This window comes from Manacus vitellinus, unplaced genomic scaffold (genome assembly GCF_001715985.3).
Source record: "Manacus vitellinus isolate BGI_N305 unplaced genomic scaffold, ASM171598v3 scaffold_1_pilon, whole genome shotgun sequence".
NCBI classification, from domain to species: domain Eukaryota; kingdom Metazoa; phylum Chordata; class Aves; order Passeriformes; family Pipridae; genus Manacus; species Manacus vitellinus.
Genome location: NW_021939396.1, coordinates 33,301,908 through 33,316,630, shown reverse-complemented (window position 1 = coordinate 33,316,630; position 14,723 = coordinate 33,301,908). Strand labels below are relative to the sequence as shown.

The following is a 14,723-nucleotide window of genomic DNA, read 5'->3' as shown; positions in this document are numbered from 1 at the left end:
GTTGCCTGCTATGCAGCTGACACAGCCTGTGAGTTAAACTCTAGTTGCTTCATTTACTACGCAGTCTAGGTACCTGCAATAATATTATGTCAGATTTTCCTACATGCATGTTATGTCTAATGTGGTGGAGGATGCTATGCAACTTGTGCACTTCACACAAAATTAGAACTGCCTGTAAGTGTTGGAAGGTGAGACTCAGGCACTTAGATGTCTGATCTCTTGTGTATTCAGTCCTAGTGATTAAAACTGAACTTGCTTATATTTGGACCCCTTCTCCCAAGCCCCAGCAAAAAAAAATGTGAGTAATTCTGTGCTGTAGTAGATCTGAGAAACCAACAGTGACTTCACACACAGAGTTAAAAGCATCTTAAATGTTTTGAGAGTCTGAAGAAGATTATTGTTGTAATTATGGTCTAAGCGTGATGGAACTTCATGATTTAAATATACCATTTTTTCAGAGCCCTACCCACTTGTAAAAGCTGGGTTTTGTTTGATTCTCCAGTCAACTGTATGTCATTGAAGTCGATTTGGAACTGGATTTAGGGGAGATTTTGGTTTATGAAGCAACATATAGGAATGTACTGCATTTCCCTTGTGCACATCTGATTTTCTTTTATTGCAAGGTCTCTTACCTTTACTGCTGTCATCTTTCTTCTTCTGCTGATCATAAGGAATAAAAGTTCCATGTATGCTCTTGTATTTCAACTTCTGGCCTTCAAAGAGAGTTAAAATCTCCCATATAGCTAAGGATCTTGCTAATGAATATGCCTGTCTTCACCCTCCATTTTTTGCGGATGCAAAAATAGATAACGAGATGGAAACCAGTGAAGGTTTCGAGTGGGGAAAAAATGAGGGCTAAATTAATGAGAGCTTGGTGCAATTAGATGTGAAGTCTGTATACCTTGTGAACAACTTTGCATCTTTTAAACAAAAAGTTAAGGATTAAAGTGCATATTGAAAATGTATGCATATTGGAGATTCAATTTACAGATGGTAACAGCATTTGATGACACAATGTCTTCTGCTGTGAGATAGATACTTTTTCATAATTACATGTAACCTTTTAATGAAGATAACCAACGTTTTGTTAGTAACATTTGAATCCTTATTCAGGCTAGGTGTATACTACAAAACAGGCATTTTAAGGTCAGAAAATGGTAGTAAGTTAACATTAACCAAAAGTATTTGGTAATGAATCCAAATCAGTTAGTTGGAGGGAATCCCAGAAACAGTGGTAACAAACAGGAAAACAGTATTCTTTCATTTCTTAATTTCAAAGGGGATTAATTAATAAATAATCAGTAAATAAGGAAACAATGTGCAGTCTAGTAGGAAATATTGCTTGAAACCATAATGAATTATAGAATCACAGAATGGCCGAGGTTGGAAGCGATAACTGGAAGTCAGCTGTTCCAAACCTGCTGCTCAAGCAGGCTCACCTAGGGCCATGTGTCCAGGCTCTTCAATGCCTCTAAGAATGAAAAATCTCGAGTCCCTCCAGAGTATCTCAAACAGTTATTTATCATAATGTTAGAATCATTTGATATTGTTTATGCATAGGTTAAGAAAGACAAACACGATCTTACCTCTTTAAGAAAAATATTAAATAGTGAAACTAAAAGCATGTGTTCTGTTTATCTTTTACAGGGAAGAAGATAAGCAACAAGAGTAAAAATCTCATAACAACAAGGGTAGAACTAGTTCTAAAAAAGATCACAATATGTTAACAACCACTAAAATCATGTCCTTAGTTTTATGGGTGAACCTGCAAGTGTGTGGGATGTGAGAAGCTTAATATATACATCATGATCTACTTCAATGCATTTAGTAGTCTCTGAAACATATTCGAATGGGGTTTCATTTAGAAGCTTCTACACTATAGGAAACTATTAATGATTTACATTACGGTTATAGAAGATATACCTGAATGAAATGCCATTAACATTTACTGAAGCCAGACATTTCTGATGGTGATAATGATATAACTGCAAAAGTGTATCTACATGACACTTAAGTAGACTTTTATCAATTACCTTATGAGGGGCATTATTTTAAGACATAATACTTTAGTAATCTTTTCCAATTGTACACAGTTGTTTATCTGAAATGGACTTGAGTCTGTAAAAATGACTTCTCCATTATCAGTTGATCATCTAGCCCTAAATGTGTTTGCTAATTGAACCACAAAACTAGTCTTGTCTAGAGGATTTTTCCTGCCCTCTCTTCAGTCTGAACTTTAAAATCATGTTATTCTTGTGTGAGATCAATGCTTGTGACTTATTTTGAGATCGACATTTTTAGATAAGCTCAATCAAACCTTTAAGGAAGATAATTTTATCTCAGTACTGCAGCTGTTATGTGATACTGCCTTTGCTCATAAAATCCATTTGCTTTTAGTATGAAGTATGAGTAATAATACAAAGTAATGATATTTTCTGAGATTGAAACAGGAAGAATATGAACATAATTATTGCTATTCAATTATATACTGGGGCTTGCATGGCCTGGAGATAGCCACTACTTCAGTTTTAAGTATCTTTTTCCTACAGATATTAAGATTTTAATTACCTTTGTGAAGGTATTTGCCATTCAGCTCCAACCTACTCTAAGTTTCAGGACTAAAGTCTTTTATAGTTAGTGTCGTTTTCTGGAACAGTATTTAGCTTGCTAGAAGTTTCCCTAATGCAGAATTTAGGTTTGTGTGACTGTCATCTTGGATGTGGAACTTACTAGTTTTTAGTACAAGGGGGTTGGCATTCATGGGGTAACAGGACATAAGCTGTGACTCTGCCCTTGGCATCTGGATGCTGCAGGTTCTCCATCTTAACCCACTTACTAGAGTGTACACCTTTCCCTAAAATCAAGAGTTCTGGAAGGTTCTGCATTGTTGATTATTCTCTTCTGAGATGACCTTGGCCTAGGAGATCTTCTAGGACATAATATTTGGTGGGTACTTTGCATTTTATTTCCCTGTCTTTGCATAATTCAGTGTGTTAGTCACTAAACCTAATCCTGAAACCTGTATTCTCCATTGGAGTCACTCAGACATTTGGATATATAAATGCTGCAAGTCCAAAGCAGAGATTATTTTGCTAGGGATTAGCTGTTTTTTTATGTTTTTTTTTGAAAGCCACTACAAAGAAGGGAGATTAAATTCATGTTTTCTAGATAGTGACTACAAGATGTATAGTGTGCTGATATGTTGATGTGTGGTGCCTTGTAGATGACAGTTTCCTTTGTTCTAGTATGGCTAGGTGTTGGGAGGAATATTATGGATACCTCTACAGAAACCTGATGTGTAGTTGCTTAATAGTATAAGGGCACACAGCCCTCATTGGTAAAAACTCTGAGGTTTCAATTCAATATGCCTTCATAGAAAATCTAAGTTACTACTGGAGGAAATATGTCTAATTTTGAAAGTGGTAAAATGACTCAGTGTAGGCAAAGGAAACATCATAACAGTGCCTCTTATGACAGTCAAGGACAAACATATTCCATAGTTCCTACACAGAAATGACTGAGCTGGTTTGTTTTTCGTGTACTTTTTTGGGGGGGGGTGAATGCTTTGTTTGGTAAATCAGAGCAACCATTTTATGTTCTTTATGATCCAGGGATGGTGTGAAAGAAATAATTTCAATTTACCTAGTGTTCAATACATAGTCCAAGCAGGCACAGGGACTAGAATATACTATGCTGCCAGCTGCAGTATGGCAAAAGGTCTTGACATGGGATATGCAAGTACAGCTAAGGTGGCCTGTCCCACTAATGAAAGAACATATGCTTCCCCTGATTTACAAGGAGTAGGAGAATGCATTGGGAAAGTTAACTGCTGAGCAGTTGATACATGATACAGTATTTCTGTGTTTGTGCTCAAAGCTGCGCTATTAATAATGGTGGAACAATAATGCTGTTTCTGTCCTGGAGTTTTTTACAGAACCTGTGATATACGCTGTGAGGTTGACAGTCCAGCCATCCAGAAGTTCCCTGGCTTAGACTGATCCTGAGAATGAATTCTGTCAAGTTAGTCAGAGTTGCACTGGGGTTGTCTTAGTATGTCTGAAGTCTCTATGTCAAAACCTGTGTGTCAAGTAAATACAGAAGACTTCATTTGGCAGGTAGGGAAATCTGGCTATTGGGAGCTTTGTGGCCATCTTCTGGATGTTTAGAAGAATGCATAAGTATTTCCTCCCATTCAGTTGAATAATGGTAGTCTGGCATATGTTAAAGTTGTAGCATTTTATTTTCTTACAGATATCTTTCTTACGCATTGAATTTGTCAGATTACACTGTGCCATTAGAAAAATCTAAGTCTTAAAAAAAAAACCAACAAATTTTTATTTCGTGTTATTTCTTCCTGTAATTATTGAAGGACTACAAATAAAAGCAAAAATTGTAGGTGTCTCTGAAGTTTCACAACTTTCGTTCTTATCAGATCACCAGTTCTATGATTTCAGGTGTTATATGAAATTCTGTAATTTCATATAGCATATGAAAATATTGCAAGCTTTTAAGCTACTGTAAAGCTGATCAGGAATAATGCAGCAGGCAGGGATTTTATGACTTGCCATTTCATAGAATCATACAATGGTTTGGGTTGGAAGGGACCTTAAGGATCATCTGGTTCCACTGCACGTACCATGGAGGGGGACATGTTCCACTAGATCAAGTTGCTCCAGGCCCCATCTAGTCTGGGAACACTTCCAGGAATGGAGCATCCACAACTTCTCTGGGCAACCTGTTTCACTGTTTCACCACCCTCACAGTAAAGAATTTCTTCCTAATATCTCATCTAAATCTAACCTCTTTCAGTTTGAAGCCATTATTCCTTGTCCTATCACTACATGCCCTTGTAAAATGTCACTGTCCAGCTTTTTGTAGGCCCTTTTTTGGTACTGAAAAGCTGCTATAAGATATCCCCTTAGCCTTCTGCGCTCCATGCTGAGCAACCTTACTTGTCTCCGCCTGTCTTCATAGGAGAGGTGCTCCAGTCCTCTGACCATGTTCATGGCCCTCCTCTGGACTTGCTCCAACAAGTCCCTGTCCTTCTTGTGTTGGGGTCCCCAAACCTGGACACAAGTACTCCAGACTGGGTCTCATGAGAGCAGAGTAGAGGAGGAGAATCACCTCCCTCGACCTGCTGGCCACGCTGCTTTTGATGGAGCCCAGGACACAGTTGGCTTTCTGGGCTATGAGCACACTTTGCTGGGTCAGGTCCAGCTTCTCATCCACCAACACTCAGAAGTCCTTCTACCCAGGGCTACTCTCAATCCATTCTCTGTCCAGCCCATACTTGTCCTTGGGAGTGCTCTGAACCAGCTGCAGCAACTTGCACTTGGCTTTGTTGAACTTCATGAGGTTCACACAGCCTCCCCACCTCTCAAGCCTGTCGAAGTTCCTCTGGATGGCATCCCTTCCCTCCAGCCTGTCAGTTGCACCACACAGCTTGGTGTTGTCAGCAAACTTGCTGAGGGTGCACTTGATCTTGTTGTCCATGTTACTAACAGAGATATTAAACAGCCCCAGTAACAATACTGTCCCCTGAGGAATGTCACTCACCACTGATTTCCACTTGGCCATTGAGCCATTGAACTCAGTTCTTTAAGTGTGACACATCCCTATCCACTGAATGATCCACCCGTTAAATCCATGTCTCTCCAAATCAGAGACAAGAATGTTGTGTGGGATCATATCAAATGCCCTGCACAGGTCCTGGTAGGTGACATCAGTTGCTCTATTTCAAAAAGACCTGGTGTGATGCCCTATGTTTTGAAAATAAATATTATACTGTTGGATTGAGAACATCAAAGTCTAAAAATTTCTTTTCAAAGAGGAATAATACCACTGAGTGGAGATGCTTTAAGAACTGGATTAATTGTATTTGTTGCAGGAGAGCAATAACAAATAAAACTCTTCTGCTAAGAACTGCATATGCAAGAGCTAGGCATCTTTAAGACTCATGGAATTGTTATTAACAATGTTAATTTTTCTTTAGAAAGAAAGTTCTTTTGATAAACTAGAAATGAAGCAGAATATCCTAAGCAGAAGGTCTATACTGTGGAAGATACTTGTTCTGGACTCAAAAGGGATTTTATTTTGTTAAAACATAGTGTAGGTATTTTGAGAGGTGGCTTTTACATCAAAGAAGACACTGTATATTTATTATATTTATTTCTTCATTCTTGCCATTGCGCTGCTGCAGATTGTCATAGAGATAGAAGATGGGAACAGAAATCTAAGATAACTATGTAAAGAATGGTTTTAATAATCCATGCTAATTTAAAAAAAAAATAATAATACTATCTAAAATATAATAAGTATTAATAAATTACATTTTTATTACATTGTTAATCATGTTTCATTTAATCCTAGTGTGCCAGACCTTTCTTGCAATCAGAGAGTACATTGTTTTTCCAGTTCCCTTCAAAAACCAAGCTAGTGACAGAATGATGAATCTGTTTGAGAGAATCTGTGCTACCATCAACAGCCCCTCTCTAGATTTGTTGCTGATCAGACATAGCAGTAGTTGTGGCTCTGGAGCATTTCTGAAGGATTGTGGAAGCATGTTCAGACCAATTATTTCATTGTTCCAGCACTCTTCCAGCATAGAGGGTTGTTACACTCAAAAGTAGAAACAAGTGCCCTGAATCTGTCTGTGTGATTCAGCAGACAGCTGAGTGGGCTGGATAGTTGTGATGCCTGATCAAATTTCAGCACCCTTAATTACTTTTAAAAGGGAGGATTTTTTTAAAGACATAAAATTGGCAACTGACTACCTAACTAATTCGCACTGTAAACCTCATCCATGAGCCTTAGCTGATGGTGGGAAGCAAACTTCTCACCCCTTTATTTGGAATGGTTAGTAAGAGTGGTAGGAGTGTATAGTTGTCAGTCATAGTATGATATAAAACTATGGCAAATGTCTGTGAGAAACAGCTGCTATAAGAGAAAGCGTGAAGCTCCTTTATTACTCCTTTATTTCTGGTGGATATGCCTTTGACATCAGAAGACCTTTCCCAACAAAGGAAGGAGAATATTTTTAACAGTCCCCTTCTTATCTACTGCTCAGTGTCTTGAGGCAGAGTAATGATGACACACCCTTAAAACTTCTATTCTCTGCATTCATCATTGTGCAGAGTCAGGCTTTAAATGCTCTAAACGGAGAAAAGTCAGAAATAGTTGTTCGTGGTAACATATATTCTAACAAAGCCATGGGATTTAAGGTTGAATAAACTAGATGTGTCAGTTTTTCTGGTGTTAGAGTTTTTTTTGGTGATTAGGATTAAGTTTTGATGGAAAAGAGTTACAGTTTGAAGAATTGACTAAATTGTCAGGTTAAAAGTTTTTAGTGTATAGACATTTTGGCTACACCTGTGAATGTTTTGTCTAAAACTGAACCATTGCTGTTTCCATTTAGAGTAGTTTCATGGAATGGGCTGTCCCTTTGTCTCTAGTATTCGGTGATTTTACAATGACATTTTCTTATTTAGAGTGTATAAAAATAAAATTTCTATTTTCTCTATTATGTTGTATGAAAGCCACAGACAAAAAGCTGAAGATAACTGAAGTACAGAGAGCAAAATCAGATACTTGTCACAAATAAGTGACAAGAGGGTTTTCTTTTTGAAAAGTACTGATGTCTGGATACTAGCAATTACATGAACTGGAGATAGCAACCATCACTACCACTACTTTTTAGAAATTGAACTATTTTAATACTTTATAGAAATTTAACTATTTTAAATTGTCGGTTTATTACTTGAAAGTAAAGTAACTGACAGTAAACTATTTGACTACTGAAAAGTCAGGAGTCTGTGAAGGGCTAAGAAATTAACAGAAATCCTAAATACTCCTGTATAATGACGATGACAATATCTCTAGTTGCAATCTCAGCATTCTGGATTAAGGGTTTGGTGGTTGTGGGGTTTTTTTGGTTTTGTTTTTTTTAATGTTATCCTAAATACACAAGGGTTTGAATTTTTTGAGGAGCTGCTTTCTGAAAATTGGAGTCCATATTATTCCACTAAAAAAATTACCTCTCTCTTGTGATTTTCTGTCTACTGCACACTGCAAATCCCCCCTCCTCTCAAGTTCAGCCGTGATATCCTGTGAGTTTGGCAACTGCAAAAAAAATTGGTAAGAGATGGGCACGCACTAACTGTGTGGTGCAGTAGAGTCTTGGAAGGAAATAAGAAGCATTTTTACACCCAACGTTTTATGGGTTATTTATCCTGGTCTCTGTTAATGGAGTTGTGTTATCAGTGACTAAAAGAGTACTGTTAATAATAATGAGGCTCAAGACATAACTGTGTGGCTGACAGTATGGTAAATACCACCTCCAGAAGACTCATCATGTCAAGATTGCTGTAATAAGCTCCTGATAAAATTTCTTCCCCAGAATCCTTTATTTTTCCTCTTGATGACCCATTAGAGAGAGATAGCTAAAAATAGTTTGCAGGTTTAATTCCATGATTGCAAAAATAAAAGTTTTCTAAACTTGTAAAATTTTATTTTGGCAACGTGTCTTCAGAAACTGCTAACTCTCTGCATGCTTGTCTAAGAAATACAATTAATTTTGGTGTCTTGCGACTGCTTCCTATTTCGTAAAGAAGAAATTTGAGGCATTCTGGTCAATTCAGTTACTCAGCTTAGTCTTGTCTAAATTCAAAATAAGTTCTGGCAAGCAATGTGATTTACAGCACATACAAACAAAAAGCATTTTACAAAAAGCACTCATTTAAAGTATGGATGTTTTTCAGTTTTACATGCTTATATGTAACATTGAAGTGTGTGATCTTCCTATGCATGGATGTGTCTCCACTTTAGTTTCACCACCAGGAGAAACTTGTCCTTGGTTTTTGAAGCTCTAACCTGGAAGTGTTTCTTATCAAGCCTCGTAGGAATCTGGGAAATGCTTTGTTTTCAATGTATCTGAATTTTCAACATGATAGCATTAAATGTATAATTACTTGATAACTGCTTGTGATATGATATGTGCAGGCCTATTAAAAATTCTGAGACCAGCTGTGTATATTTAATGTTCTACAGGATTATCATACTTAAAAGAGTTAGATGACATGATGGAAGAAAGTATAGGAAAGACATGGGCAGGTATCAGCAGAAAGGACAAGAGCAAATATACAAGTTCTTTTTCAGACGATTTAGAAAAATTGTTTTGGATTCTGTTGGGAAATTTTACTTTATGTTCCAAAGTTCCACCTGTTTTTACAGAATAATTTCTACAATGTACTACGGAGAAAGATAAAAGAGTCATGTCCAATTGCCCTCCAGTTGCAGCAAGATGTGTTATGCATGCTGGTCAGGGTGAGATTTGCGTAATAAGGTGTCCATTGGTAAATACAATGTTGCTGATTTAGTTTCAGAAAGCAGGTAGAATTGCACTTAACCTTCTTGTCACTTTACTGGCACGTCTGCTGTTTTCATTTCCATAGTTTTTTAAAAACTCATTTTGGTAATATTGCAGCTGATATAAAAGTATATTGTTTCCAGGCAATTTCACTAGTGGAACAAAATATGGCACATTGTATGGTACAGCAGTATGCAGAGAACAATATGTAAACTTTTCAGATTAAACCTTACTTTTACTTACTGTAGTAGAAGACATTATTGAAAGCATGTTTCTAAATTTTTTTTTCCAATCTGTTTCATTTTCAGGCATTGCTGTTTCTGATGAACTTGAGAAGGTAAGATTGATAAGGTATACCTAATGAACAGTACAAAGAGACAGATGATTGTGATAATTTTAGGCAATGAGAGCTGCATCTCCCTGTCCTGGCATACAGACTTCAGTTCTGCTGGGTTCAGAGGAAGTTTAGGTATGGAAAGCTGTGTAAGTAGAGTATATGTGGATACATCAAGAGCTTGACTGGAAAGGGCTGTCAAGTACAGAAAAAAACTCTCACTGAGTTTGAGAGACTCTCAATGAGGCCATGGAAATACTTTTTAATCATGACACCATCTTTGCTTAGTACAGTCTGTTGGGTTACTTTTTGTACTTTTGGAAACATTTAGCCTTAAATACCTTTTGTTCATGAAGTCATGAATCCTACATTCCCAGATATGATTTGTGAAAATATTTAGGAATTATTTTTGTTTCTAGATTTGATCAGGAATGCACAGGGCATAAAAATCAGTCTTTACCTCCTTGTTGAATGCAACAAACAATGATCTCCTCAGTCCCTTTTGATACATTACACAGTTAATATGAATTTTAGTTTTAGCTGTAATAAGCTACATTGAAAGAGTAATCAAACTAATTTTTCAAATTACCAAAGGAAACAGAGCACCTTTATCTTCTCTATTCTCACCTGTGAACAGCAGTATGCTTCAAGTGCCAAGAATCTTGGGTTGTGTTCTTGGTGTCGGAAACAATTGCTGTAAGGGAAATGAGATCAAAAGGTACATAAGACACAGGAATAATACTTAATATAGAACACATTTTTTTAAAAAATATTTTTTCTTTCTACTGGTAAAATGAGGACACAAATCTTTCTGACACAAGTGCATATAAAATACCTCCACTGCGTTCTCCAAGGAAGGCCAGTTAGACAAGACTGATCACTGTTACCATGTAGTCATGAGCATATGTGGCTGCCATTTCAAAACTATGGCTTAAGTCTTCTTTCCTACTATTTTCATAACTGTGTTCAGAAGTGATGATAAAAATGACTGGAAAGCCTTTCCATTAGAACCCTTACCTTTAAGAATACTTATGAAGAACTCCATTTCATTTTGTTTGTTGCAAAAAACCTATAAAATACTGTTTGTGGGAGGAAAAGACATTTTGGGCTAGAGCCTGTTATCAACACTTTTTACATCTATTTTTAGGATATAATTTCTGTTAATTTTCTTTAACTATAATATTACTCAAAAACATTAATTTTTTTATATTTAATTATCCAGTGTGAAAACTGAGATGGGGAACATAATTTGGGACTTTCCTCAGGATCCACACTGAGCGAAGAGATAATTTTTTTTTGGTTACTGTTTGTTTACTTAATTGTTTATAATTTAAAATTGAAAGGTATATCCATTTATTTATGCATCATTTAAAAAGCTTGGTATTCCTGTTTTCTAATATGGATTTTGAGGGACCTTCCATCGTGAGAAGTACTTTTGGGTATTTCTGAATTTTTGAAACAAAACTTGGAATTACGGTATGTACATTCAATAGCATGCATTACCTGACACCTTTGGAATACTGCATCTGGTTTAATGTATGTTTCTGATGAGGACAGGTAAATAGAACGTTCTTGAAGTCAGAAGCTATTTGTAAAATAAATGAACCCCCAAACAATTAAGCTCTTGACATGTGTCATTTGTGCAGCATTGCTCAACAGGCTTTCAGCACAGACTTAGAGGAGTGATTTTTCATCTCCACGGGCTTTAGTGATCTTCATTTTTATTTCTTGTTTGGACCCTTAGGGATTTTTAATGAACATAAAATCTAGTTCTGTCTTAAGAATATAAGCATAGCTAGGACCATTTTGTGGAGTCCTGCCTCCTGGGAATGATTCCTAGGAAGCTAATTCCTGAAATGTTCCTGTGACTTGTTTCTGCATGTATTACTTGGCTAGAACGAAAAGCAGCCAAAGACTACCTGATAATGGTTGTTTTAAAGTTAAAGAGAATGTGTTCTGAATGTGTTCACAGGTGATGTTTATTTTTCAGATATAAATGTAGCCAAGTTGTAATTCCTATCCCAGAAATGAATGCTGATACTAGAACTTCTTGTCTAGGCTGTGGCAGCATTGAATCATTTTTTGAAACCACATTCATCTGTGATTTGGATTAACCATTTAACCCATCGGGTGCATGTCATGGGTCTAGAATAGCATGGCCAAACTTGGCATTGGATTCTGTTAAAACATTGACATTGCATAGGTGTTATGAGAGACATAAAACTAAACACAGTAATAAACTTCTGTACACTCTTCCTCGCTTTATTTTCCTGATGATCTGGAATATCTGGGGGACTAGGACAGAGCCCATAATCCTGATGCTTTGTCTGTGGTTTAAATTATGAACCTGGAGAAAACAGAGAATACATGTGTATATTCCTCTATTTTTTTTCCTCATTGTGTATTTTTTTAAATTACTTCTTTCTGGCTTTAGTAACGCAGCTGCCTTCATCAGGGGAGTACTTAATCAGTATTGTTGGTTGATGTAAGTCCTCCTCCAAGTAATCCAGTTAGTTAGTTAGTTGCTTAGTTACTCGAGCATTTGGATTTGGAAAACCAGTTTGCTCTGAATTACAATGACTTTTGTGGAAGGGTGTTTCCTTTAAATGGACTCGTGTCAAATATCTGCTTTTATTAGCTTTGTATCAGTACTTAGGGCTTTAGTCTGAGAGAGAGAAAATACAGGCAGACAAGGTCAGTCTTTCAGTCAAAATGGAATCTTTCATTTTGACTTAGTCTCATAAAACTCATGAGTCCACTAGTAACCTTGCAAAAAAAAAAATAGTCCTATAATGACTGCATTTAAAACAGATTTATTGTATAGATTCCGTTCTTTTTCATCTCAGTTACTTCAGACTTGCAGTGTTCTCTCTCTCTTGACTCAGCCTGCATCTCTAGACCATAGAAGCTATGTAAAATCAGAGACTGGCACTCAAGTATGCTGTGTAAGGAAAGGAAATAAGAAAGGATGCTTTGTGACTCACATATTTTAAAACTAAAGTGCAGAGTTAATATAATACAAATTTCTGAATTGACTCACCCTCCGTACCACTGAACAGAAACTGTTGAAGAGCTTTAGGAAACTACACACCTTTATGCATAATGTGAAGAGTTTAATGTAAACAAAGGAGAGCTAGGAAGTTAGCCTTTCTTTGAAATTCACAGAATTCTAGGGTGAAAAAAAATTCTCACAAAAAACAGTGATGGGAGAGACCTGCCATAACGTTGTGAAATTTATCCCAAATACCCAATGATGTTTCTCAATCACTTTAAACATTAATAATGGGAGACATCTAAGTGTTAGAGATCCACAAGCAAACTCAAGGGAAGATCAAAAAATTTATAACAGATTTTGACCCTCAATGTTAATATTAAAAAATATTCTGTGCTGTCTAGCGTATACTTTCTTCTCATATGTAATATTACTTCAGTGAACATAGATTAATAGAATAGATGAAACAACTGTTCTTATGTCATAAACCCAAAAACATTTCTTCTCACCTAAAAGTATTTCTAATGATGGAAATTCCCTTAAAATCCATATCAGAAAATAGGAATACCAGGCTTTTTAAATGATGCATAAATAAATGGATATAAAAATGTTTTGCTCTCTGGTAGAGGTTGCATTCAGCAACCACAACTCAGCCCAATGTGAAGATGAGATTCAGCTGTCTTGCAATCTTTCCCTTCTTTTCCTAGTCTCCACATAAAGGAAGGTTGAGTGTGTCAAACTGGTAGCCAGTGATGTGGATAAGAGGATAACACGTGGGCTGCTCCATGAAATAGTGCTCTCAGTTCATTTATTGCAGATTTAAATACCTACTTGTCCTGAAAATATTTCTGTGCCCACTAATGTCACTGTCAATCTCTTGTTATTTATGGGGGAATATAGATTGGAAATCAATTAAGATTGTAAGATTTATATGAAAAAAAGAAACCAGCCAAAAACACCCCAACCCAAAACTAAAAAAACTTGTTAGAGAACAGTATACTTCATCTGAATTTATTGCAGCCTTTGAAATAGTGCCAAAGAAACATCCTCATGTTCTGAATAGAGCTGTCTCTGATTCTCCATTTACTGTTTTCACTGTGGCTGCTTATATAGTTGAAAGGAGGACAATAAATTAGGTCACTGAAACTGTGGTGTACTAATCTAACACGATGCAAAAAGTAAAGCAAGGTGATAAAGTAAGGCAAAGCATGACTATGTAATGTAAATTACATTTCTATTAAGTGAAGTATGAAACTGCTACTTTAATCCCTAAAATGCCTAGGAAAGAAATTAGCATAACAAGGACAGTTGCAGCATTCATGGTTTACTTATTCATATGTTGATGGTGTAGTGTACAGTGTCAGAAAAAACTTAAGGTACTGACAAAAGGATACATTTTTAGGTGCTTTTCATTTTCACTTAAGACGCTGAAAGCTTTTAGCAAGATGGACACTAAGATATTCTGACTTTCAGGAACCATTTTTTATTCATTATTAGAAATTATCTTAGGGAGAAAGAGAAGGAAGCAAATAGCTAGAATAGAAGGAATAAACCTCAGAAAGGTTGTGGGCAATCTTAATGAAGGCATTGTGGGCAATCCTTTTTCTAAGCTCATAAGCACATGATGGTAGTCACACCAGTGACAGTTTATGCTTGTCAAGAGCCCAAAGGTGACTGTCATGTAGTCTACCTGCCCTGACTATGACACAGCTCCAAATAAATGCACAAAATGTAAGTACATAAGAACAGAACAGCACTGGCTAGATATCCTGATATCTCCAAAGCTGTGGTGTTTTCCTCAGATTTCTCTCTTCTGTATGATCTGTATTCAATTTTCAGTGGTCCTTGCAGAAAACAGACATCATGTAAAAGTGAATTAGTCAAGTGATGGACAACTCTGTAGAGAGGAATGTGGTAATGCACTCACAGGCACATTGCAGAAAGCAGAAAAAACCAACAAGGTTGAGTGAATTGGATCCAGGGCCTGGGTCGCATTTGGTTCTGTCAAAATAGAAGCTCTTGGAGTTCTGCTC

The 14,723-nt window shown here is 36.6% G+C and overlaps 1 protein-coding gene across 1 annotated transcript in view; it reads left to right on the top strand.

Moving 5' to 3' along the window:
* CUNH8orf34 (chromosome unknown C8orf34 homolog) overlaps positions 1–14,723 on the top strand; it is a 146,941-nt gene that overhangs the window by 33,172 nt on the left and 99,046 nt on the right. The window contains exon 5 of the mRNA XM_029959369.1: positions 9,673–9,715. Within this exon, the coding sequence (XP_029815229.1) occupies positions 9,673–9,715 (43 nt within the window). The remainder of the gene's footprint in view (positions 1–9,672; positions 9,716–14,723) is intronic.